The sequence below is a fragment of the Lemur catta genome, chromosome 22, assembly GCF_020740605.2.
Source record: "Lemur catta isolate mLemCat1 chromosome 22, mLemCat1.pri, whole genome shotgun sequence".
Taxonomy (NCBI): domain Eukaryota; kingdom Metazoa; phylum Chordata; class Mammalia; order Primates; family Lemuridae; genus Lemur; species Lemur catta.
Window position 1 is genome coordinate 20,907,525 of NC_059149.1, and position 25,076 is coordinate 20,932,600.

The following is a 25,076-nucleotide window of genomic DNA, read 5'->3' on the forward strand; positions in this document are numbered from 1 at the left end:
GCCGGTCCCGGCCGCGCGCCCGCCCTCCCAGCACGCTGGTCAGCTCCTCCACGGGCGCGCGCCCGCCGCGCCCCCGCGGCCCGAGTCACGAGGCTGAGGGCGGTGAGCCGCGAAGGGGGCGGAGCGAGGCCGGGGCTCCGCAGCGCGCATGGGCGGAGCCGGGTGCGCGGGCCGCCCTGGTATATCTGCGCCTGCGCGGCGCTGCTGCTGCTGGGCCAGTCGGGACGGAGGAGACAAGATGGCGCTGCGGGCGATGCGGGGGATTGTGAACGGGGCCGCACCCGAGCTACCCGTATCCACCAGCGGGCCGGTGGTGGGATCTCGGGAGCAGGCGCTCGCGGTTAGTCGGAACTACCTCTCCCAGCCTCGCCTCAGTGAGTATCAGAGAGCAAGACGCCTTCCGCCTTTGCTCCTTAGCCTAGCCCTTTGCTCCCACTCACCTGCTTAGCCAGCGCGTGGGGGGTGGGATTTGTTTTTCCCTCCCGTGTCCCCCCCCCCCCCGGACCCTGACCCACATGTCTTTCTCTGGAAGGAAATTTGCGTGCACCTTACGTTTCCGTGAGGCGGGCCAAGGGCAGGAGCACCAGCTGGAACTTTTTCCTAGGCTTGGTGGGCTCCTGGCTATTCCCTACCCTCTCCAACTTCCCTAGGCTGGAGCGTTCTCTGGCACTTGCTTCCTGTCTCTGAAGGCCACTTCTTGTCACTCCGATCTTAATCTTCCCCTGACTTCTTTTGGATGACTAGGGGTCGAGGCAACGCCCCTTCCCATCCATTCCATCCCGCTGGTGAGGACCTCAGGGCAGGTCTTAAGCTCCTGCCGAGGGCGGACGGTGTAGTGCCATCGCTGACGTGGTCGGGCCTTTCGCGGATGGAGGTCAGGCCGGCAGCCAGAGGGAGAGGTGGCTTGTCGTTCCGTGGAGGGGCTGCTCCACAGGAGGACACCTAGATATCAGAGAACGCTAGAGCTGAAAAGTACCCTGCAGGTCATCTAGTCCAGCCCTCTCGTTTTACAGGTGAGAAGCCTAAGGTTCTGGGAGGGGTAGGACTCGCCAGGCTTCAGGCTCTTAATTATTGGCAGAGCAGGAACTAAACTAAAAATCCAGGTTTTTAAATTCCCATTGCGCCTGTTTCTACCGTTGCTTCTTCCATTACTGACCAGTTAAGCAAACTTGGTTGAGTGCAAGGTTCTTTAGGGAAGCCAAGCAACTTTGCCCATGTACAGCATATAGGCATAGGCTTAAGCGTTGCTGTGATTACCAAAAGGCCTTAATAAACCAGGTTTAAGTGGACAGCTCAGCAGTTCCAAAAGAAATGGTTCTTGATTACTAAAGAATACAGTTGTGTTGCATCAAACGTCTTCACAACTTCCTTAGAAACTGGGGATTAGCCCTGGAAATAGACTTAAAAAAAAAAAAAAAGAAAAACTTGGGAAAGCACCTGATGTATCCCCAGGTGGTGAGACTGCGTTAGTTGCCAGAGTGCCTGTTTGTGGGTGGCTTATTGGTGAAAAAGAATTTCAGATGATGGGTTTTAGTCTGGGCCATCTGAAGCCTGACTAATCCCATCCTGATCTGTCACTGGGTCATGTGACAGCACTGCAGTGCGAGGAAGAAGGAAAACACATTTGATTCTGTGGATTGCTGAGATGTGCCTTTTACACTGTGAATTGTTTGAATTAGAGAATGCCTGTTGGGGGTTTAAATGAGCTGAGTAAGTGTTTTAGGAAATTGACAGATGTTGCATTCTTATATAAACCTTGTCTGTAAATTTATACCTAAGAATGACAAATTCTCTTCTACGAATTGCGTTTGTCTGCTTTGCTTTTGTTTGGGCAGAACAGATGGACATTAGTGGTGCCTCTAGAAAAAGGTTATAAGGGTGCAAAAGTCTGTTGCCATTTAATTATTCAATGCCGATTCAGAGAATTTTGACTGAAATACTGTTTAAAGAGTACTCCATGATTAAGGTTGTAAGTCGTTAAGAGAGATGAGTATGATTTCCCGACGTTCTGTGTGTGCCTAGTCAGTGGCTGAAGAATTTCTCCGGATGAAATTATTCCTGGCAAAACTGTTGCAGTATAGTGCTTAAACCTTTAGAGGTCAGGGATCCTTTTTGCATCCCCAGTGCCTAGCACAGTGCCTGACACAAAGAAGGTGTCTTGTAATTGCTGTATGACTTGGATTTAAATTCCTTGATCTAATGGTTTAGTGGATAGATTCTTAACATGTATGGAATCAGTAGGGAGCCGGTGGAGCTGAGTTTCCCTTATGTATGTGGGTTATTCTGAAAGGCATAGATGATGTTAGGGAGAATACTGAGCATAAAAATAAAAAATTTAAAAATTAAAAAAAAGGGATAAATGATATCATTCTTAGGCTAACAACTAACTGCATTCAAATATCATCTTTTTCCTATTTTGCCACATTTTTTATTCTAGTCAACAGTTTTAATTGCTTCTGAATAAATATTGATCAACCTCTTAATTCTTGTAACTAAAGATTGATGATACCATCTAAGGTGATATGTAATTATAGTTATTTAATGTATGCTTTTTGAGTGAAGGAATGGAGTAATATTAACAATTCCACTGTACAAATCCTGTATAAAAACAGCTTCAGGATTATAAGAATGTTAGCAAGAATTGGAAAACAAGATAGGCTTGAAATTGGGAAGTTATCTTGAGCACTTCAGCTGAATTTCTAAGGTCACGAGGAGTGAAAACTTGATTTTCTTTTAAAAGAAAAGGTTCAACATTTTACATAGAGCTTCTGGATGCTAAATATTTTGAATTCAGTGATCTCCATTTTTTCCTGAGAGTCTAGATGAAATAACATTAAGTTTCTTACTTCATAAAGCAGAGCTAGCCCCAGCAAAAAGTCAAATAAACTTTGACTTCTTGCTTTTTTCTAGAACCTCTTCTCAGTTGCCTACTGGTCAGGGTGTGAGTCTCCACCGTTCTTGCACAATAGAAGATGACTGCTCTGGGGTTTTGTTTTGCCAGTAAGGTGGAGGCTAAAGGACTGGGACTGTTATTGTGCAATGGCAGTCAAATTTTCCTTTGAACATTTCACAATCATTAAGTGGTGTTAGTAGTGTTGAACAATCTCTTACCCTGCTGGAGGAAGAGGATGTCATCTGATAAAATACGTGCTCCTTAAAATCTGTGTAGATTTTGGTTTTTCAGTGTTACTCTGTAACTGTTTTCTGCTTGATAGTTCGGAATTGAAGGTAAGACTTTTTGGTTGCAAGATGTGTTAAGTATGTAGTATAAGCATATATGTACCATGTTGTCAGAAGTTCTGATTATCCCCCATTTATGCACCTGTGAACTCAAGTTCTTGTTCATTTGGAAATTTTCAAGAGAAGAGTGGTCATTATTTTGGTAAATAGAAATATTTACATAAGTTGTGTAAGGCTGGTGGCAGGCTCCTGCCAATCCAAAAAACCTTACAAGTTGTAAATGGATTTTGCCTTTTTTGGAGAGCAACTTAATGTCCTTGACAGCTGGATTCTACACAGATATCTCTGCTTTGGACTGTTAATGGTGAGGAAGGCTGGATAAATATTGTTGAGGGATAAAAGGTAGTGTTTGGTATCATTTTCTCTGCTTGGTTTTCTTTGGGAATAGTTATGTCATGGAAAAGAGCTATAGTTTTACATAAATTGTTTTTTAGTACCCACTTGCAGTCCAAGAGCTAGGAACTGTGTGTTCTTCATATTTTCTAACTATACTGAGGACTAAAGTCAGAAAAGTTATAGAATCATAAAGTAACAACCTTAGGATTAAAGAAAAACAAAACAGAAGCCTGGACCATCCCCCCCCCCATATAAAAACAAATTTATCAGGGCCTTAGTTTCCTTATGTGTAAAGAGAGGGTGTATCAGCCTTGTCTCCTGTACTAGTCTGTTTTCTGTTGCCTACAACAGAACACCTGAAACTGGGTAATTTATAAAGAAAAGGAATTATTTCTTATAGTTCTGGAGGCTGAGAAGTCCAAGGTGGAGGGGTTGCATCTGGGGAGAGCCTTCTTGCTGGTGGGGACTCTGCAGAGTCCTGAGATGGCCCAGGGTGCCACCTTGTGAGGGGACTGAACATGCTAAGGGGCTAGTTCAGGTTTCTCTTCCCCTTCTTGTAAAGCCCCTCCCATGATAACCCTTCATTCCATGGATGAACTAATCTGTTCATGAGGACAGAGCCCTCAGGATCCAGTCACCTCTTAAAGGCCCCACTTCTCAATATAGCCACATTGGGGATTAAATATGAACGTGAGTTTTGGAGGACATTCAAACCATAGCGCTTAACCTCACAGTGTTTTGTGAAGATGAAATCAGATAGCCTATCCAAAGATGCTCTGTAAAAGCATGAAGCTCCAAATGTAAAGTTTGGTAGTATTTTTGTTTAGTTTGAGTTATAGTATTTATTAGTTTAGTTTTTATATTTCAGTTGAATTTAAACCAATCATGTTTAACTTCTGATTTGTATCAGAAATGGTCGTCTTGGTCCTCTTGTGCTTTTCATGGTTTTCAGTGCTAGGAAACTGCTCAAGCGTCTCCATCCCACTCCTTTCTCTGCTTAAACACTTCCAGTGGCTATGGCCGTACTGGAGAAAGATTGTTTTGCAGCAGTGATAGAATGTGGACACAAGGGAATATTGCCTAGTGTATTAAATAGTGAAAACATTTAATAGCTAAAATTGCAGACTTGTGAAATTATTTGGGGTAGCGTTGTTTCCTAATTCTTTTAAGTGCAAGAGTGTATCATACCACAAAAAAAATGACCAGTTCAGTTTTAGAATTTGGGCTGCAGTAGAGTTAAAGAATAAATGACTCTGGAGCCAGACTATATAGGTTCAGGTCCTTGGACATATTACTTAATTTCCCTGAGAATAATTTTTCTCTTCAAAAACTTGGAGTAATTAATAATAGTTACAGAGATTAAATTAGAAATTCTGAGCAGTATTTATTAAATGTGTGTTGGCGTTAATCAGTTAGCTTGCAGGGTTACTTACTGGATTTTTTAAAGGCTGTATACATTGTTGCAAATTTAGAGACTCTTCATGAAGTAGAATCTTGTCTTCTGTGGTAGAAGTCAGCTTGATTCACTGTTTCCAGGAAAAGCTGTGACTTCTTTTTCTTGGTCATGCTTTTGCTCGTGACTGGTAAAACTTCGTAGTTTGGAATGAGCTTGGATTTTAAACGTGAGATTCTGAAGCATTGTTGCTGTACAGATTAGAAGTTCAAAGGAGATGCAATCTTGTTGAAAAAGTAAAGAGAATTTTAAGAACTTGAAAGATTTTATTGATGTTGCATTTTACTCAAAACAAAGCTTCCTATAAATATGAAAACTAGATTGCCCACCCCCACCCCAACTGTTTAGGTAAGGGTTTTGAAAAGGTCTGTGTTTCTATAATTTATTTCTGAAAACTGGGTTTCAAGAAAATGTGTTTCTAGTGTAGCTCACTTTCCATTTCCATTTAGCAATTTTAGGAAGTCATCGAAAAATGGAATATTGGGAGTCTTTTAAAATGAGAAAAATGAAGTAATTTTTTTAAAAGGTTAGAATTTTTTTAAGAATTTTAGATTATTTTAAAACAATGGGGCGGGTTTTCATAAAAGTGGCAGAAAATGTGCCAAGTGGAGTCTTTCTAGTAATCTTAGGGGAATGATTAATCCTTTTGTATTACCATCCATTCAAGTAGCTTACGTTTTAAACTCGTGACTTGCCTTTTATTTAAGATGAAATTAAAAAACTCTCTGTTGACAATTACAGTACAATCACTGATGTATTCAGTTACGATGTATTCAATGTATTTTATGTCTGGACATAAATGTCCTATTGGTATGAAAGACAGATGGAAGCCCTGATAGTGCTGACCTGCTCTGTCCCAGCTTTTGTCCCAGGGCACTTGCTTCCTGGCTGTTAGGTGCTTAGGCTGAAGGAATTGTGGTTTTAAATTCCGAAGCCCCTTCGGTGGACAGACTGGTTATTAAATGGTTTCCTCATTCTTGGGAGTCCATACTTGCGCTAGGAATCTCTGTCCAAGCTTGTTATGAGACCTCAAAAGAAATCAAGCAAGTGAAAAATCCTTGGTTGACAGTTTCATGTAAATTATTTTAGACCTTGTAGTAAGTTTTCTTTAAAAATTGATTGCACGTATTTTTTCAGCTGTTCTGATTATGAAATTGAGTGAATTCTGAAGTTGTCTGTTAGAATTACTCTCCCCTGAGTGTTCTGTTTATACGTAATTACCATTACACTTGCCACATAGGTATGGTTAAGGTTAAGGGTGGCTACCTCCTTTCTAAAATGAGGGACTTGTAGACTAGCAGTTTATTCCTAGGGTGTGGCAGCAGAAAATAACACCCTCTAACCTGGTGGTAACATTTGACTTTTTTAAAGGGTACTCATTTACCCCTGGCCTTGCTTTCCATTGCCCACTCCCTCCTTCACAAAGTTCTTTCTCCCTCGTTTTTATACCCATTTAATCATGGCTTTTTACCTTGCAGGCTACATGTTCTCAGTTTCCTTTGTGAATTTTGTCACTTCGCTTAACATAAGGATTCCCTTTCTCTTCCTGATCAACTTAGCTAATTGCCATGTCCTCTATACAGCTTTTCCTTTTCTCTCAGTGGTGGGAACTGTTACTGTTTCTGCTGTGCTCCCACAAACCCTCGGTGCTCCTCAGGTGAGAGCCCTTATCTCATCACATTCTCCCCACATGATACTGAACGAGCAGAGTCTTGTCCCTCAGTGCCTTGTTTTTGTATCTTGGGTGCTTAGAACAATGACTTACTCATAGTAAGGATTGAGAATGTTTTTGGTTGGATGAGGGTGGGTTATGAAAAGTTGTATAAGGACAGACATTTTGCAAGTTCACTGAAAAGTGTTGTAGCTATTTGAGTTTCATATTACAATAGATGTGGTAAAGTAGAGGTAATTTAGGCTTTTGTGCTATTTGACAAAAGTTGACTCTTCTGTGTTTCTTTCCAGCATACAAGACAGTATCAGGAGTCAATGGTCCACTAGTGATCTTAGATCAAGTTAAGGTAATATCACTATCTGTTATAATCTATTTATGTAGTTAAAAACGTGGCATTAAGTCTTGTATAATACACTTTAGATTTTTGTTATGATTTTTAAGTCATTCTTGGGACTGAATGTCAGTGTTATATCAGAGACAAGAGTTGTAGACCAAAAGCCACAGGCTGGATTCCAGTACTGGATCTGCTATAGATTCTGTTTGTGGCCCTGAGTCCCTCATCTGTAAACTTAAAAAAAGAAAAAAGTTAATCCTACCTAACAGATTTATTAGGGGAAAAACCAGCAATAATATTTATGAGTGTGTTTTATAAACTGTAGAGTACTGTACAGATACATGGTATCTTATGGCCCTTGTCATAGACTGCCATGTGTTATAGTTTTTTTTTTAAACAGTATTTATCTTTTCCACTAAATTTTAAGCTCTTGAGTAAATGAACAATGTTACTTTTATCTTTGAGTATATCTTTTATCTTTGAGGGCTTGACATTGGTATTCAAATAATGAATGTACAAGAACAGATTATCTCAATAGTGGCTAAAACCTTAAAGCAAAGAATTGTTTTTACTTATTCTGTTTGTTGTAAGTTCCTTTAGTTACGTGTTTTTTAGCCAGAGTTACACCTAAGAATTATTATCTTAGAGAGGCATAGAATATAATTTATACTTGGATACCCTGGGCGCTAAGCCCTTTGCCTGAGCTGTATAATCACAATACCCTCCAAGAAAGTAATTTATGTAATATACTCTCTAGAACAATAATTCTGCATTGGTCATTGGGGTGGGTTGGGGGAGAAGCACATAATTACTAGTTTGTTGAGAGAGGTTAATGATGGGTGTGTGTTTGGCATGTGACTCTTCTGGAAATAGAAAATACATTGAGAAACATTTCTTAAAAGAAAGGGCAAAGTGCATTGTCTCTTTATCGCTAAGAGAAACTCTGTGTGTGACAAGGTGCCTATATAAATTAATCTCAGGATTAAGCCTAGCAATTTTATTTTCTAGCCGCAGTTTCACGCTAGGCTGCAGACTGATTCAGAGCCTCAATATATTGAACCCAAGCTGTACAGGATTTACATAGATGCACATTCATGTTTGGGGAAAGAATAGAGCCTACACTTTTAGTTTTTGAGGAAAATTATTAGGAAGCTTTATTTCTCGTTTTTTCTACATTCTTTACTAAATAAAACTTTGGGGTCATATTTTTAAAGTAAGAAATTTTATATTAGTGTATTATTGAAAAACAGCTCAGAAACTATTTGAGTTTCAATGATGTTAAGTGCTGAGGTTAGCACAGAAAACATAATGGTGGAAGTGAGAAAGAGTCCCCCTCTGTGGAGCACAGGGCAGTGGAGAAGCAAATAGAGTCTAAATACATAAACGTGTAATTAGGAAGCTCTATGAAGGGTGAATTAGGGCACCATGAGAGACAGTAATGGGACGGACTTAGAAAACATCTCTGAGGAAGTAATTTTAAGAGAGCTGAAAAAGCTTCATGAGTGTTACTTTGGGGTATAGTTCCATGTAAGGTAAATAAATTTTATGTAGTTGTAGAAAAAATGGCTTTAGACCATGAGATTTAGAGTGGGGTTTTTTGTTTGTTTGTTTTTCATTTTTGGCTTTTGTTTTTAACTTAAAACATACACATATGATCAAGGATCATGCTAGTTAGAATAGAAGAAGATGAAGCCCTGTTACCAACTCATTTTATGAAGTTAGCATATCTTTGATTCCAAAACCAGACAAAGGATCATACTAGAAAAGAAAAATATAGTTATTTATAAACACAGATTCCAAAATTCTTAAATGTATTCAAATGTTAGATGTTAGCAAAAATATCTGTTAAAAATCAACAAAAATATGACAAAAGTAGAGTTTATCCCAGTAATACAAAGATAATAGTTTAATATTAGAAAATATATCAGTATAATTCTGCACATTCATGGATTAAACTAGAAAAGGTTTATGCTTTTTTCAATAAATACAGAAAAAGTATCTCATAAGATTACTTATTTCATTTTACAAAAAGCCTTGCAGAAAATAAGGAATAGAACCAACTTTTAACCTCAATGAGTATCCCCTGCAGTCTACAGCAAATAGCATACTCAGGAGACTCTAGAAACATTCTGGTTTAAGTCAGTGAAAGGAAAACTCCAGTGTCCTCTCTACTACTGTTCTCAGTAGGTACTTCATTTCTGACACCAAGTATGTGGGTTTTTCCCTGCAGCAATTCAGTTCTTCAGCGAACATCCGTTATTGGGTGTCTTACAATTTAACTTAGTTCTCTGACACTAATTGCCTGGAGTTGGGGCAGACTTCACTGGTTAAGGGCTCAGTTCCACAAGACTGTCCCCCACTTCACACGCCAATCAAAAGTGGTGGGTCTTCAGATTACCCACAGCTACTGTTTGAGTTGGCTGCAAATCGAAGATTCCCTTCTCAATCTCTGTAATTTGCTAGAATAGCTCACAGAACTCACAAAAACAGTTTACTCACTATTAATACTACTGATGTATTAAATAAGGATATATTAAAAGATACAAATGAACAGCCAGAGTAAGAGATACATACGGTGACATCCTGCAGGATCCGGAGCACAGGACCTTCTTTCCTTGTGGAGCTGGGACGGGCCACCCTCCCAGTACATGGCTACCTTCTTGTTCTTGAACCCAGAAACTCTCCAGACTCCTTCAGTTAGGACTTTTATGGAGGCTTCATTACCTAGGCATGATTGATCAAATCATTAGCTGGTGGCGATCAAGTCAATTATGAGTTCCACTACTCTTCCAGAGGTCAGGGGATGGGGCTGAAAGTTCCAACCCTCTAATCAGGTGGTTGGTTCCCCTGGCAACCTCCCTCCCCCACCTCCTTTAGGAGCTTTCAAACGTCATTGCATTAACATACACTCTGGAGTGGTTGAAAGGGGCTTGTTAGGAATAATCTTTTCCTAACATCTTTTCCAAACGTCATCTCTCTGTACCTTATGCTGTATCTGGCAGTATTTGTGTCAGTGATGTGTGTTGTAAGGACGTAAACTACCTGGGGATATTGTAAACTATCTCAGCATAAACCTGAGCGTGTGGGAGATTAGGAATTGCCCACGCAGACATGCCACGGTAGAGATAGAGCATATAGAGTAATTTGAGGAGCTTTTAAAATGTTGATTATTGATCCTTTATTTTTTCCTGCCTAGTTTCCCAGATATGCTGAGATTGTCCACTTGACATTACCAGATGGCACGAAGAGAAGTGGGCAAGTTCTAGAAGTTAGTGGTTCCAAAGCTGTGGTTCAGGTGAGCACTCCACTTTAAAAACTTGGCAAGTTGAACTGTTTACTAACAGCAAACACCTAAGGAACGCTACTTGTTTTTTTCTAATGATCACTTTATAAGTGTCTTTGGAGGTTGATTACTGGTTGCAAGGGGAAAAAACAAACAATTATTGTGTGTCATCTTACCCAAAGTGTCAGCCACCTACATCCACTCTAGTCCAATAACTCCTCTGGTAAAATGGCTTTTTTTTTTATGGGTAAAATGAAATAATAACATAGAACGAGAAAGCCGAAAAGCAGAGTTCACTCACTGATTGTGGGTTGAAACCAAAACTGTATCTGAGTCTGTTCCTTTACATTGTCTCTTATGGTCTCTGGTTTTTAATGTTATCTCATTGTGGGAAATGATAGTTTTTTTCAAATAACATCTTCCCCTAAAAATTAGTCTAGCTGAGGTGTTGGCAAAATTTCTGTAAAATTTATGGGGCCACGTGAGTTCTTTTGCATATTTCTTTTTTTTTTTTTTTTAAATAACTCTTTGGCAATGTAAAAAACATACTTAGCTTGGTAATGGAATTTGGCCTACAGGTGTGACCGTTGGTCTATAATTGATAATTTGGTTCATCACCGTGAAGATTTCTCTGGTATATTAAAAGTAGTATACATTTATGTATCTTACTTTATAAGGGCAGTTTGAGTGCCCACCATCTAAGTTTCTTTTACCCTTCTGATGTATTCTTTTTATTCATAGGTATTTGAAGGGACTTCAGGTATAGATGCCAAGAAAACGTCCTGTGAGTTTACTGGGGATATTCTCCGAACACCAGTGTCTGAAGATATGCTTGGTAAATGGATATGATTCTTCATTCTGAGTGGAAATCTGTTTCACTTTTAAACATATTTCATAAGGTTTTAAAAAATTATGAGTATTTGATGGTCTACGTGTACTGTTTGTTACTGTTTTATAGGTCGGGTATTCAATGGATCAGGAAAACCCATTGACAAAGGTCCTGTTGTACTGGCTGAAGACTTTCTTGATATCATGGGTAAGGCTAGTAGATGGATTTCTGTGTTTTAGAGAAAATAGCCTCTGTCTATCTTGTACCTTTACCAGATAGTGATTTTTGTGATACATTTTAAGTAGGTAACTAATGTTCTCCATAGATTATAAATTATTTCATAAATTAATTTTTCCTAGAAATTACCTTATAATTTTATGTGATATCTTAAGATATTATAAAATATGTAGGATATATCTGAAATGAATATGGTAAAACCATAACTTTGAAATTAGGATGTCTCTCCTCTTTGCTATACCGTTATTTCACTTTAGGAACTTGAGTTCTGCTATGGTATGTTTTATGAGTCTACGAAAGACTAAAGGTAAAAATTATTTCAAGTTTCAGATTTTAAAAGTAAACTGCTTTTTAAGAATAGAGAGAAATGCTTTATACAGTTCTGGCCTTCTTGGTGCTTTCTCTTTTAAATTTGATTTGATTTCTACTTCCATTGATGAATACTGTGCAGACAGATTAATTAAAAATTAAAATTTTTCCTTTTGGAAATGCATTAGGTCAGCCAATCAATCCTCAATGTCGAATCTACCCAGAGGAGATGATTCAGACTGGCATTTCAGCTATAGATGGCATGAACAGTATTGCTAGAGGGCAGAAGATTCCTATCTTCTCTGCTGCTGGGTTACCGCACAATGAGGTGAGAACTAGGATCTGAAATTTAGCAGGGAAGAATTTCTAAATGCATCACTGTTGTTAGAAATAAAGGGTTTTCAAAATAAATACTCAAAGTTCTTGTTTGTATAATCCAGTTACCTTGACTCTTTGTCCATGTGGCCCTTGCATATCTTCTCAAAAAATACAAAATAGTTTTGTTGGGTAAGTCCCCTAAAACCTCCCAGTTTCATGTATGATTACAATTCCAAAAAGTTTAGGATAAAAATTATTTAGTTGTAGAAATGTTATTTTAGATTTCAACTCAGTTCTTTTATAATCCTCTTCAGATTGCAGCTCAGATCTGTCGCCAGGCTGGTTTGGTAAAGAAATCCAAAGATGTAGTGGACTACAGTGAAGAAAATTTTGCAATTGTATTTGCTGCTATGGGTGTAAGTATAAGGTTTTTTATTTGTTTTAATTTTAGTATGACATATAAAATTAATTGCTTGTGTTACTAGAACAATGTAGTAAACTACACATGTAGAGAATTTGCAACTTGGCATTTTGGCCAAACTAAGGATTAAAATTTAGCGTTTGACTAATTTGAAATTTAAGAATAATACTGTTTATGCCCCAAACAGTCTCTTTACTCTGTTGACTTTTGTGACAGTTTTTTTGGTACTTGAAATTTTTAGATCGTGTAGCTTGGCCTTCATGAGAAATAAATGATGAGAATTTTTCTTCTCCCACCACTAACGAAATCATTGCTATTTAGGTAAATATGGAAACTGCCCGGTTCTTCAAATCTGACTTTGAAGAAAATGGCTCAATGGACAATGTCTGCCTCTTTTTGAACTTGGCTAATGACCCAACGTAAGTAAATATAGCTGTTTCTTTTTGTTTTGCCCAGACCCAGGGTCAAAAATGTTACTTAAGACTAGGGAGAGGTAAGATGGGTGGTAATGAAAATATATGAGCCTAAGAATGAGGTAACCCTGTGTTTCACTTCCACCCCTGCTATTTGGTAGTTATTTGGCATTGGGCAAATTACTTAGGTTCTGAAGCTCATAGAATGTGACAAATACTTGTCTCATTTGTTCTGCATACTAAATGAGATCATACATATAAATTACCTAGCATGCAGTTTTTCTTCTTGAGAAATCTGCCTTCCATTTCTCTCTTCCCTCCTCCCCTCGCCCTACGTACCCTCCGCTTGGTTTGAGAAGCTGTGTAGCTCTGAGAAATTTATAAAGCAACTGCCTTACTTAAGACTTTTTAAAGTAAAAATTGCTTTACTCTCTTCAATTTATTTAAAACTTTAAAAGGGGAACTGTACTATTATTTCCAGGATCGTTTGGGTTTGGCCTTCTGGTTTGTGTGACCTAGGGCTTAATGTTCCCTTTCAGTATTGAGCGAATCATCACTCCTCGCCTGGCTCTGACCACAGCTGAATTTCTGGCATACCAGTGTGAGAAACACGTATTGGTTATCCTGACAGACATGAGTTCTTACGCTGAAGCACTTCGAGAGGTAAGTGTTTTCTTTTTTTTTCCCTGTCAGTTAAACCAAATGGGTTGATTTTCAGGGCTATCTTGTCCCTTTGCGAGTTTTCTTTTTTGTTTAATCATGTTTTCAAGCTCATTGCTCATATATTAGAATACCTTAATTAATCAGAAAGGAAAATACAACTTCTTTTCTGTCAACTTGGTAGAAATGATTAGAGGATGAGATTTAAATTATTAGCCTGTTTATCATACTGCAGTGTCTCTACGGATTAAGAACTGATTGTAAGGGCCAGGCACAGTGGCTCATGCCTGTAATCCTAGCACTCTGGGAGCCCAAGGCAGGAGGATCACTTGAGGTCAGAAGTTTGAGACCAGCCTGAGCAAGAGTGAGACCCTATCTCTACTAAAAATAGAAAAAATTAGCTGGACAACTAAAAATAGAAACAGAAAATTAGCCAGGCATTGTGGTGAGTGCCTGTAGTCCCAGCTACTCGGAAGGCTGAGGCAGGAGGATCCTTTGAGCCCAGGAGTTTGAGGTTGCTGTGAGCTAGGCTGACACCACAGCACTCTAGCCTGGGCAACAGAGCAAGACTCTGTCTCAAAAAAAAAAAAAAGATTGTAAAAGGGAGTAAACAATACAGGCTCTTTATTCAGTTACTCTCCCAGAAAATTCTTTGTCCAGACTATCAATTTTTAACTTTTTAGAATTCCATTTTTAATGATGTTAATATTTAAATAAATAAAGACCATACTCTGGCAGTTCTCTCTTCAGTACCTTTTTCTTTAGAAAACCCAATCTTTGGTTAGGAACAATACTAAGATTCTAGCAGTTACTACCCAGAAGTTTTGGGGTGTTCTAATATAAATTACTAAAATTTTGAGTAAGTTACTCTTTTAAGCATATAAAAAGGGAAAAGAACTTCTGAAGAGAAATGCTATCTAAATTGCTTGCTTCTTAAAATCCCCCAAGATCCATCACCATATCTCACTTTGATACATTGCTATTTCAGACTAACTCTGGTAAAAGACTATTTTTTCCCTCATAGATCAAAGACCAATACTTTTGTAAAATACAATAAAAATTAGTTATTAGAAAAGTGAAATTTTTTAAAAGATGTATAATCCATAAACCCAGATTTTAAAATTATTATTAGTTCTAACAAGACAAAATTATTCTGTTAAACTTTCTAAATGCTTATCTTGCCCTCTCTATTATCTCATTGGACATTGATGACAGCTAGTCTGTAGACCACACTTTGAGTAGCACTGCTGTTGTATAGCACACTCTTGTAGGTACCAAAATAGCATTTAGAAGTTGCATTTAATAATACTTTAGGGTTCTTGTTGATTGTAGGTTAATTTGTATGCCTATATTCCAGTATGCGTGTCTCTAAGAGAAAGACCATTTTATTGTTATTTTATGCAGTGTAATGGCTTTGTGATCTTGGGAAACTATATCTGACCCTTGATTCCAGCCAGCCTTCCTTATGGAGTTGTTGTGAGGATTAAATTAAATAAGTATGTAGGGTACAATAGATGATTCCTGGTATACATTTCTTTCCCTTTTGACCTTTTTGGGATTAGTTTACATACAGATGGTTAGCTTCACAGCATGAAATAAATCTTGTGAACTAAGAATCTTTTCTCAGTTTTAAAATTAACTTCCTCTGATTTATAGAATTGCAAACAGATTTTCTTCTAGCAAACTATTTGAAAATTTATATTACAGCAATATGATTTTGGGGAAAAAACTGGTCCTCCACTGTCAACATTTTTTTGCAGAATAATTCGAACTTACGTTGCTAGGAGATTTTTTAAAAATCATCTCTTAAAGACAGTATTTAAAATGAACAGGATGGGATTTTCAGCTTGTTAATTTGGCATGTTTAAACAAACACGTTCTAACGAAGCTTTACTTGTTAAATTCTGGTGTGTGATGTTCTCCTTGACTTGCTGTCAGGTTTCAGCAGCCAGGGAGGAGGTGCCTGGTAGACGAGGCTTCCCAGGTTACATGTATACAGATTTAGCCACAATATATGAACGTGCTGGGCGAGTGGAAGGTAGAAATGGCTCGATTACTCAAATCCCTATTCTCACCATGCCTAACGATGGTAAGTTTTAATCTTTGTGTATAGCAGACATAATTATTGTAAGGATTCTGATTCTAAGAGAGAAGACCATTGGCCTTTTTAGGTTGAAATTCTTTTGAGAGTTTAACTAGTTACTTATGCTTACATAAAATTTTTCATTTGAAACTAACCCATAATTATCCTTTTTATGGAAGAAGAGCAATTTTCTTCTTAATTTAAATTTTTCACTTCCATTTATTAGGTACTGAGTGCCTGCTGTTTTAAATGTAAGGAATTTTTAAAAAGAGTATGTTCTCTACTTAATGTAAGTTACTCAGTCTAGTTGGGGACTGAGTATGTTATGTATTGTGCACCAAGAATTTAAGATTGTTTATGCTGAGTGCCACATGAAGAGCACAAATAGTAAATGCCACAAGACTTTAGAGGCAGAATTTTTAACCAAGGGCTGGTTAGAAATGACTTTTTTTTACTGTGTCTGTGATCACACACAGCGCAGTGCATCTGTGTGGGTGCTCAGGGTGGCTCCTGGGGTGAGACCGTTCAGAATTCCTCTTGTCCTTATTTCAGTTTTTAGAAAGCACTTTTACAAGATATTTTCAAAAACAGTTATAATTGATCTCTCTTCTGAGTGCCTTGTAAGTATTCACTCATTTGATCCTTGTAGCAACTTGGAGGCAGGTGCTGTAGTCTCAGCACAGGGAGTCAAAGTAACCTGTCAGTGTTAGGAAGTGATAGGATTAGGATTCAGGTGGTCTGAGTTCATAATTTACACTAACTTCTATGCTACACTGCCTCTGACGTGAAAATGATTCGTTCTAAGGGAGCAGCTACAAAATTATGCAATTTAACAGGTTTAGAAGCGTGTTGCTTTGTGTGCCCTTTCCGGTGTGGCCTGCATAGTGTTGCTTTCCTTGTCTAGCGTTGCTTTCCTTGTCTGGCATCCCTGTATTTGCATGGTGAAATGTTGTACATCCATCTGAGATAGCTTATGGGTTAAGAATATTCTCTCAGTATACATCAGGTTGGTAAATTTCTGTAAGGGAATTTTGTGTTTAAAATAGAATTTTATTTATATTTTTAGGGATGAGCACATATCTAGGAGAGAGGGTATTTTTTATGAGTGTAGCTGTTTACCTCTTAGTGCCAACACCGTCTAACTGCTGTAACCAGAAAAAGTAAACTGGCAATATGGTAGCTGCTAGCCATGTTTGGCTATTTAAGTTCAAATTAAATAACATTTAAAGTAAGTTTTCCGGGTTAGCCACATCTGAAGTGTTCAGTAGCCACACTTGGCTGGTAGCCACGCTGTTGGACAGCACAGACACATAACATTTCCATCATCACAGAAAATTGTTCTAATAACACTCTTGTAGGTAATGCTATAAGTAGTACAGATTGACTTCTTGTGGGTTTGGTTCTATGAGATGGCCACTTTAAAGCTCATAAACTAAAAATGCCAAGTTTAACATCATGTGTCTTCCTCTGGTAGATATCACTCACCCCATCCCTGACCTGACTGGGTATATTACGGAGGGGCAGATCTATGTGGACAGACAGCTGCACAACCGACAGGTAATTGACATGTGAACAAAACAGTAAAGCTTACAGATCTTTCATCTCTCCTTAGTGACTTTGATTTTGCTGTTAGGAATTATTTTGTTCAAAGTGTCAATTTGAATTGTTTTTAATATGGCTATAAAATTGTCATTTCTGTATACTAAAATTCTGGTGTGGGTGGAGGGCCAGAATTAAGAATGATCACTTTTCTTTATTGTGCCTTAAAATAGAGTCTGTTACCTCAATTTTGGGGGGTATTCTATTCCATAGTAGTATATCCACCAATCTGATTATTAATAGAAAAACGGATTTTTGATAGTTCTGTAATAGACGTGGCTTTTAAAATCAGCTTTTAGATAGAATTCTTGTTAATCGTTTTATTTTGGATATGATTTTTTGAGTCAGAGTTCAGAAGACCATTTAAATTTGCTCATGTGGTAGTACCTACCAGGCAGATGGTTGAAAATTGTTTTTCAAAATAGTCTTGAACTGTTTTGTAAATTACACCTCTTTGGATTTGATCTCAAAAGAAATACAATGCTATAATGTGTTTCTTACTACCTTTTCTCTCTAGGAAAAGATATTAGAATTCATGGAGAAAATAAACAGCAGTTTTATATGATTTAAGGGGTAATAATGAGTTTCAAATGTTTCTTTACTGTTAGTAAAGCTTGAATTTTTGTACTTAAATACAGTATTTTTTTTTCTTCTACCTAAGATTTACCCTCCTATTAATGTGCTACCCTCCCTATCACGGTTAATGAAGTCTGCTATTGGAGAAGGTATGACCAGAAAGGATCATGCCGATGTTTCCAACCAGCTGGTACGTGTGTTCTAAGAATGATGTTTGAAAGAAATAAATACCTGTTTCAGTTTGTTCTTTCTGCAGTCTTAATACCTCCCTTTCTCCCTTATCATTTTTCTCTTTTCCATCCGTGTAGAATTTCAGTTTAGGCTTGAAATGGAAGATATGTACTCATTTGTTAGAACCAAAACAATCTTTTTCTCATGAGGATAGATGTAGATAATCAATATTAAAAATAATATGCTTGAAACTCATGTATAGTGCTACATAATTTGTAAATAAAGCAAGCAATAAGGTGGTTTTAATTTTTTATTAATAATTTTAATGTGTAAAATGTTCTTGAAAGTATGATCTAACATATTTCTTGCTTTAGTATATTAAGCAATCACCAGAACACTAAGAGATAGTTTCATATATTACATGAAATCCTTGATTTTTATAGTCACGAGATTGTACACCAAACACAAATGAGAACAATTTTGACCATAAAGTAGAAATGACAAACCTATTGATAGCACAAATATTTTTCTTGAATGGAACTTCAAGAGAGATTTCTCCATGGTTTAAGCAGGAGTTCTCAATTTCAAATGCTCTATGAATTGTAAGCTCATTGACATATTGAGGAAGTGTATTTTCTGTAAAATGTTGTTAATGTCTCTGTATTGCATGCCTGAAGGCTCCTCTCTGAGGAAGGATATTATTATAAAGTCCTTCTGGTACTTTCACGTGAGCTTTATGTGAATTGTGTTTATACATTGCTTCTGTGGTCTCTCATGAAGAAAACTACAGCGGTGCATTTCTATATCCCAGGTTACTGTTAACATTTGTAAAATCTTCTGTGTACTCATACAAGCCTGTCTTCTCTTCAGTATGCGTGCTATGCGATTGGGAAGGATGTGCAAGCCATGAAAGCTGTAGTGGGAGAAGAAGCTCTCACCTCAGATGATCTTCTTTACTTGGAATTTCTGCAGAAGTTTGAGAGGAACTTTATTGCTCAGGGTAAGATGACTGTTGGTTTTCCTGCTAACATACAAAGCCTCATGTGGTTTTGGCCTTTCCCACTCTGAGAGCGTTTACACTGGTCTCTGTCCATATCCCTGTGATTAGAGGAGGAGGTCTTCCCAACCCTCTGGCTCCTTCTCTGCCTTCTGAACACCTTGGGGAGATCTTAACTTGCCTATCTAGTTATTTAGCCACTGTCTTAGTTTTTCCTTCCTCCCTTGCGCTTCTGAAACCTCCATCTAGCTGGCCTTCTGCTGTGCTGCCCCCATTGCCACTTGTCCTTCCTCATCACTTTTCCTCGACAGCCATCTCTGGGCTTTGGGGGCTTTGGGGCCTGAGGACTTTCCTGGTTATCTGTTTTCATCTCCTTTTCCCATTTCTTATGTTCCTGCTCCTTACTCAGTTACTTGTTCTTTCTGTGCTTTTTTCCCCTGTTACTGACTTTTCACCATGCTGGGGACTCTGGACTGCTCTAATCCCACAGCCCCAGCTGCCTTAGGGACACCGTCATTGTTTCTGCACCGTCCCCTCAGGCTCAGTATGGGCAGAACCAAAGGTTTTTCCCAGCTCGCCTCCTGTCTAGCAGTGCTGCAGTGCTCTCTGCAGTTTCTGTCTACCCCTGGCACGACCATTGTCCTCATTAACCCGAGCTTAATCATTGGGTATTATCCTTAACCTTCTTCACTTACTCCCCAGTGATCAGTTATTTATGAACTTGTGTTGTTTTTCTTCAAAGTATTTTACCCTATTCTGATTTCGTTTCTGTTGTAATACCTTAGTCGAGTGTTTCTCATACTTTAATATGTTTTGACTCAACCGGGGATCTTGTTAGAATGCAGACTCTGATTCAGTAGATCTGCTTGGGGCCAGAGATTTTGTATTTCTTTGAGTTTCTGGGTGATATTGAAGCTGCTGGTCTCTGACCGCTGCGTCAGACCATACGCTGAGTCTTACGGCCCTGGTCCAGCCTTTGTCCCATCATCCGTGGCTGCTGGTGCCAGCATTTTGACCAGTCTCCTGACTCCCTGTGTACCATTGCCAGAGTGGCTTTATTATTCATTTTATTGGTTGTCCCTCTACTAAAAACAGCCTATGCTGGTTTCCTTTACGTAGTGTGTGTCGGGTTTTCCAGCTGTTTGGCTTGGTCTCTCCCGTCACCCCTGCTCATGCTAGTAACATTCTATTCTTGACTTCAGTGGTAGTTACAACATGTGTATTTATTTTGGAATAATGCTTCAGGCTGTACACTTAGGATTTGTGTGCTTTTCTGTTATGCAATACATTATTAATATTAAAATCCCCAAAATATACATGATTGTTGGGTTTCTTTTTTAATGCAGAACCTCAATACCTTAAAAAGTAAAATGTTTTTCTCTAGAGAAAAGAACCCAGAACTCCAGCCACTCTTGATTCTTTGGTTGAAGAATAAAATTTATTTGGGGGATGAGGATGATTCTGCTATTAGAAATGGTTACAACAACTTCGAAAACCACAGGCCTGTGCGTGTGGTTAGGTGCTCGATCGACATTGAAGGCCTTGCAAACGTCTGTGCTGGTCTCTTCAAATTCAGCCTTTTCTCTCCTGTGCAAACCTTTGTTCTAGAGAGACTGCTTTTCTGACTGATCTCTGGACAAAACACTGAGTCTAGTTTCTGTTGTTCAGTGATCCTACTCAGTTGTCAAAGCCCACATCAACCTCCCCAGCCCCAGCCCCACCCCCTAGACTCCTCCCCCTCTCCAGCCCCCGGGCCTCTCCTTTCCTCTCGTTCCCTGTGGGACTTACTGTTCGTACCCTCATCTCCACATTCAGTCTCATTTAGTCTTGAGAGTCCTAACTTCTTCCTTTTTTATATTTAATACTCACACTGCTAGTCATATAACACAGTAAATACTGAGTAATACTGCTAAGTTGGAAGTCCTTTGCTTTTATTAATTCAATCTCAATTTTTTAAGGTCCTTATGAAAATCGCACTGTGTATGAGACTTTGGACATTGGCTGGCAACTGCTCCGAATCTTTCCCAAAGAAATGCTGAAGAGAATCCCTCAGAGCACCCTGAGCGAGTTTTACCCTCGAGACTCTGCCAAGCATTAGCTGCTGCCTCCTCACTGGCTTGGTCCTCTTGTGAAATACTGGTCCTGTTTTCTTTATTCCTTTCTCCCCCGGCCCCACCTTTGTGTTGGAGTTTACCGTGTTACCCTGTAATTAAAAACAAAGAATAGGTAACATATTGTGCCAGTGTTGCAATGTTTTAAACTGCTAACAGACTTTAAAATATCCCCTACTCATAAAACCGGGGTTTTCAGTGCTTTGTTTAAAGTAGCTGCAGGGATGGAGTTTTCTTATTGATGTATGTATTTGTACATAGTGGTGTAGTTAGTTAGGCAATAACGTCCTCATTTTTTGGGTCTCTTAGACCTTACCTCTCAACCAACCCCCTGGAGAGTTTCAGTCTAAAGTTACAATGTTTTGGTCTCTAAATTAGGGGCAAGATCTGGCCTGAAAGAAATCTCCTTTCAGAAGAGCCACCAAGAGGCTCTTTGCTGAGTGTTTTCTTTTGGGTGGTCGTGTGCCTGTGGGTCTGGGCTGCTGCTCTAAGCAGATAGATTTTACTGTCTACTTGCTCGTTCTTGTACAATGAATAGATCAGCAAAAGGAGTTTCCTTTTCCTCTTTAGTAATATGCATTGGGACCCCTGTGTCTTACAGTTCTCCCTCTGAGTAACACACAGAATCATGCAACTTTTGCACAGCTGGCATTTACCTGATAGCAGCAAGATGCCTTGTCTCAGTGATATTTACTGGGTTTCCATGCAGAGGAATCACGTGATTCAAATAGCTAATAGAATTGTTGCTTGGGGTACAATAAAAGAAGAAGAAAGAAAAACCTATATCCATTTTACATTCTGTTGTGCTAACAGTGGTTTAAGTTTCTAAAGTGTTTACCAGATGCCGAAGGCAAGGTGGGAAGTGAAAGCTCTTATGTTTATGGATATTTTAAACTCTGTTAGACAGCAGCCTTTGGAAAATCCCCGATTTGGTTCTGCTTTCTGACCTGTCTTTACCTTTTCAGGGTAATCTGTGGCACAAGTGATTGCATTTAACAGCTTTAGAGTTTTATTAATTCCTGCTCCTCCCTGGTGCGAGCCCTGAGCTATCTTCTATGCAGTTCTGCCCTGTCTGCTGTTTGGTCTCTTTGTGTTCTTTGTTACTTGGACTTGGGTGCAATAGCAACTTCTCTACTCTGTGCATTCCATCTTTCAAGTTGTGTAAAGTTCCTCACTTTTTTCTCTGAGGGTCTGGGGGTGGGGGGAGTCAGCATGATTATATTTTAATGTAGAAAATGTGATATCTGGATATAAAATGAAAATAAATGTTAAATTAAATGGAAGTTACCTAAAGTGACTCTGTATCTTCTAACCAGAAAAGCAACAAGAATTAAATGTATAATAATGCATCTCTTTAGTTCAGTTTTGAACATCGTAACCAGTGTTGTGAGCCTACCCCTGGTGTTGCAGGGACATGGCCCATGTTTTATGCCCTTCTGTCTTCCAGGCTGCTTTTTCAAGCTCTTCTCAGTAATAGCTCTTACAACATGCCATAGTTTGATTCAGGGCCAAGAGTTCCTGTAATGCAAGTGCTCCATAGCATTCTTTGTTTCAGACATTTTCAGGACCTCTAGAACTTATCTGCTATGAATGAAAGATGGTAAATATAAAATTAAATATATATTGAAGAAAGCCAAAGCTTGCTTCCCATAATATCTTAATTGGATGTCTGGTATATAAAGAAAACCTAGGCTGGGCACGCTGGTTCATGCCTATAATCCTAGCACTTTTGGGAGGTTGAGGCAGTAGGATCACCTGAGGCCAGGAGTTGGAAACCAGCCTGAGCAAGAGAGAGACCTCATCTCTACAAAAAATAAGAAAAAATAGCCAGGTGTGGTGGTGCATACCTGTAGTGCTAGCTGCTCGGGAGGCTGAGGCAGGAGGATCGCTTGAGCCAGGAGTTTGAGGTTGCAGTGAGCTATGGTGATGGCACTGCATTCCAGCCTGGGCGACAGAACAAGACCCTGTCTCAAAAAAAAGAGGAAAGAAAACCTTAAAGCACAGGGCTTGGCATCGTGGAATCATTTCTCTCCCCCTCTTCAGTTCAAGGCAGCCTTCAGGAAATGCAGAGGAAAAAGCTTAATCATAGAAAGTACTACGTAGACCTGAGTTCTCTTTCTGATTCTGTCACTAACCATATGGCCTTGTTTAGTCATTTAACACATTTGAGTCTGCTTATATGCCTTTTAGAGAATGATAAGGACTAGAGATTTTGTGTCTAAAACTCTAGGGCAGTACCTGGTCCATAGCAAGTGACTTTTATTAATAAACCTTTATTAAGACAGATTTGCCTTACTACTCTTACATAACACTTAGGATTAGTTGGTTAAGCAGCACTCTTTTCAGTTTGTACCTTACTTTTTAATGAAAACATTTTCTAAGGGAGCCTTCATACCAGCTATAAGACCTAATTTTTTTTAAGAGGCCAGTTAAAAAGACAAGTATCTTCAAAGGTCAGGCTGACTAAATGACTCACTAAACATTTATTGCTTGCAGGTGACTGTCACTTCAGTGTGTGAGATTGCATGTGAGTGAAAAAAACGTTTTCAGACTAATGTAATAAATGCCTCACTAAGATGTTTTATTTTCAGCAAGTGTGGGGTGCAAGTTTTCTGAGGTCAACAAACCATCATCTGCTTTTAGAATTTTCTGTTACTCTAGTAAGGGAAAGTTAGCTAATTCAGTATTAGGGGCCAGCAGAAAATAGTTCTCTGGACTAAACTGAAAATATCATTTAGAGACTACAACAAGAAAAACTTAGCAAGGCAGCTCTTGAGTGAAAATTATCTTTTGTGGAAAAGATGAAGTCCAAGGAAATGGTTTATTTTTTTTTAATTTTTTTTTTTTTAAAGAAAGTCATGCTCCCTACTCCACTTTCAACTGTATCCAAACCATTTTCCAGTTTGGGGTCAAACACCTGCCTGGTGCCCAGGTTTGCCATGTGGTGTCCTTAGCTGCCCCTGGTCCATGTGAAGCCCTCAGTGGCAACATGGAGCAGGTGACTGATGGCTGGAAACAGAAATTGCTTCCAGTCACACATGGGCCACAGCGCGTCGTATCCTCAGTGAGAGTGGCAGAACCTGCCCAGAAGACGTGTTGAATATTTTCAGACGTGTGGGCAAGCTGGGAATTGTTGAGCCCTCCCTGATCAGTCTGCCATGTTTCCTATTTAGGGGACAAAGCATCCCACTGTGGCTGTCTCTGAGGCTGGAGGCACAGATGAGCATTATGGGGGTAGGGGGGGCAGTCTCCTTTGCAGGAGCCTGAGGGTACTTAGCCTGGAATAAAACACAGGGCTGTTTGCTGTGGTTAGCAGCTATGTAAGCATTGCACATGTGATATACCACTTTTCTCCAAAGAATTTCATCTCCAAACTTCTACTGCATTTTATACATTTAATAAATTATAGCACTTCATAGCAGTGGTCCTGTAGCCCCTTACCCACGGATTTTTAAAAAAATAAAAAATGACTTGTCCAAGGTCACACAGGGAATGGCAGAACATGGGCTACAATCTGGGTCTTTAGTCTAGTCTAGTGCTCTCTCCAAAGTGCTACATTACAGCCAAAGGCCACTCGATATGCCAGAATGCTGTCCTCAAATTCAGACCACTCTAGAAATGAGAATTTTCTATGGTGGCTAGAGTTCCAGTCCAGTGTCTTAGGGGACATAATGGTAATGTGAATGTAAACCAAAGGTCCTGACAAACTGGAGTCAAGAACGTCAGGGCTCGTGCGAAAAAGTTAAGCTTCTGAGGGGAGGTAAGTTGGGGTCATGTGTGCAGACAAGAGCCTCAAAGTGCATCTAGATAACTTTTCTCAGCAGTTTTCTTCATTTCCACAAGAGGGCAGCAGCCACACGCTGGCTGAACATTGAGTTCCAGCAGTGCAAACACTTCAGCTCAGCGCCAGGCAGTCAACGGTTCACTGAATCAAATGGTGCTTTTTTCTGGAGCTACATGTCAGCCTGGGGCTATAGGAGAACATGCTCTAATAAAAATAGGCCAAAACAAACCGGAATCAGTGCGGACAGCCC

At 39.2% G+C, this 25,076-nt stretch overlaps 1 protein-coding gene across 1 annotated transcript; it reads left to right on the top strand.

Annotated features, from left to right (window-relative positions):
- Positions 1 to 154: 154 nt before the first annotated feature.
- On the top strand, positions 155 to 22,325 carry ATP6V1B2 (ATPase H+ transporting V1 subunit B2). Its single transcript, XM_045535469.1, has 14 exons — positions 155 to 374; positions 6,992 to 7,047; positions 10,232 to 10,330; positions 11,060 to 11,153; positions 11,277 to 11,354; positions 11,882 to 12,021; positions 12,326 to 12,427; positions 12,754 to 12,851; positions 13,385 to 13,508; positions 15,444 to 15,594; positions 17,063 to 17,145; positions 17,849 to 17,953; positions 18,805 to 18,934; positions 20,890 to 22,325. The coding sequence occupies exons 1-14, from the start codon at positions 239 to 241 to the stop codon at positions 21,027 to 21,029; spliced, it is 1,536 nt and encodes a 511-aa protein (XP_045391425.1). The 5' UTR covers positions 155 to 238; the 3' UTR covers positions 21,030 to 22,325.
- Positions 22,326 to 25,076: the final 2,751 nt, after the last annotated feature.

Excerpts from the sequence above, each read along its gene's own strand:
- ATP6V1B2 (XM_045535469.1), top strand. The coding sequence starts at position 239 with ATGGCGCTGCGGGCGATGCGGGGGATTGTGAACGGGGCCGCACCCGAG. Across the intron at positions 7,048-10,231 it reads TGATCTTAGATCAAGTTAAG|TTTCCCAGATATGCTGAGAT; the intron begins GTAATATCACTA and ends TTTCCTGCCTAG. Across the intron at positions 11,154-11,276 it reads AGTGTCTGAAGATATGCTTG|GTCGGGTATTCAATGGATCA; the intron begins GTAAATGGATAT and ends ACTGTTTTATAG.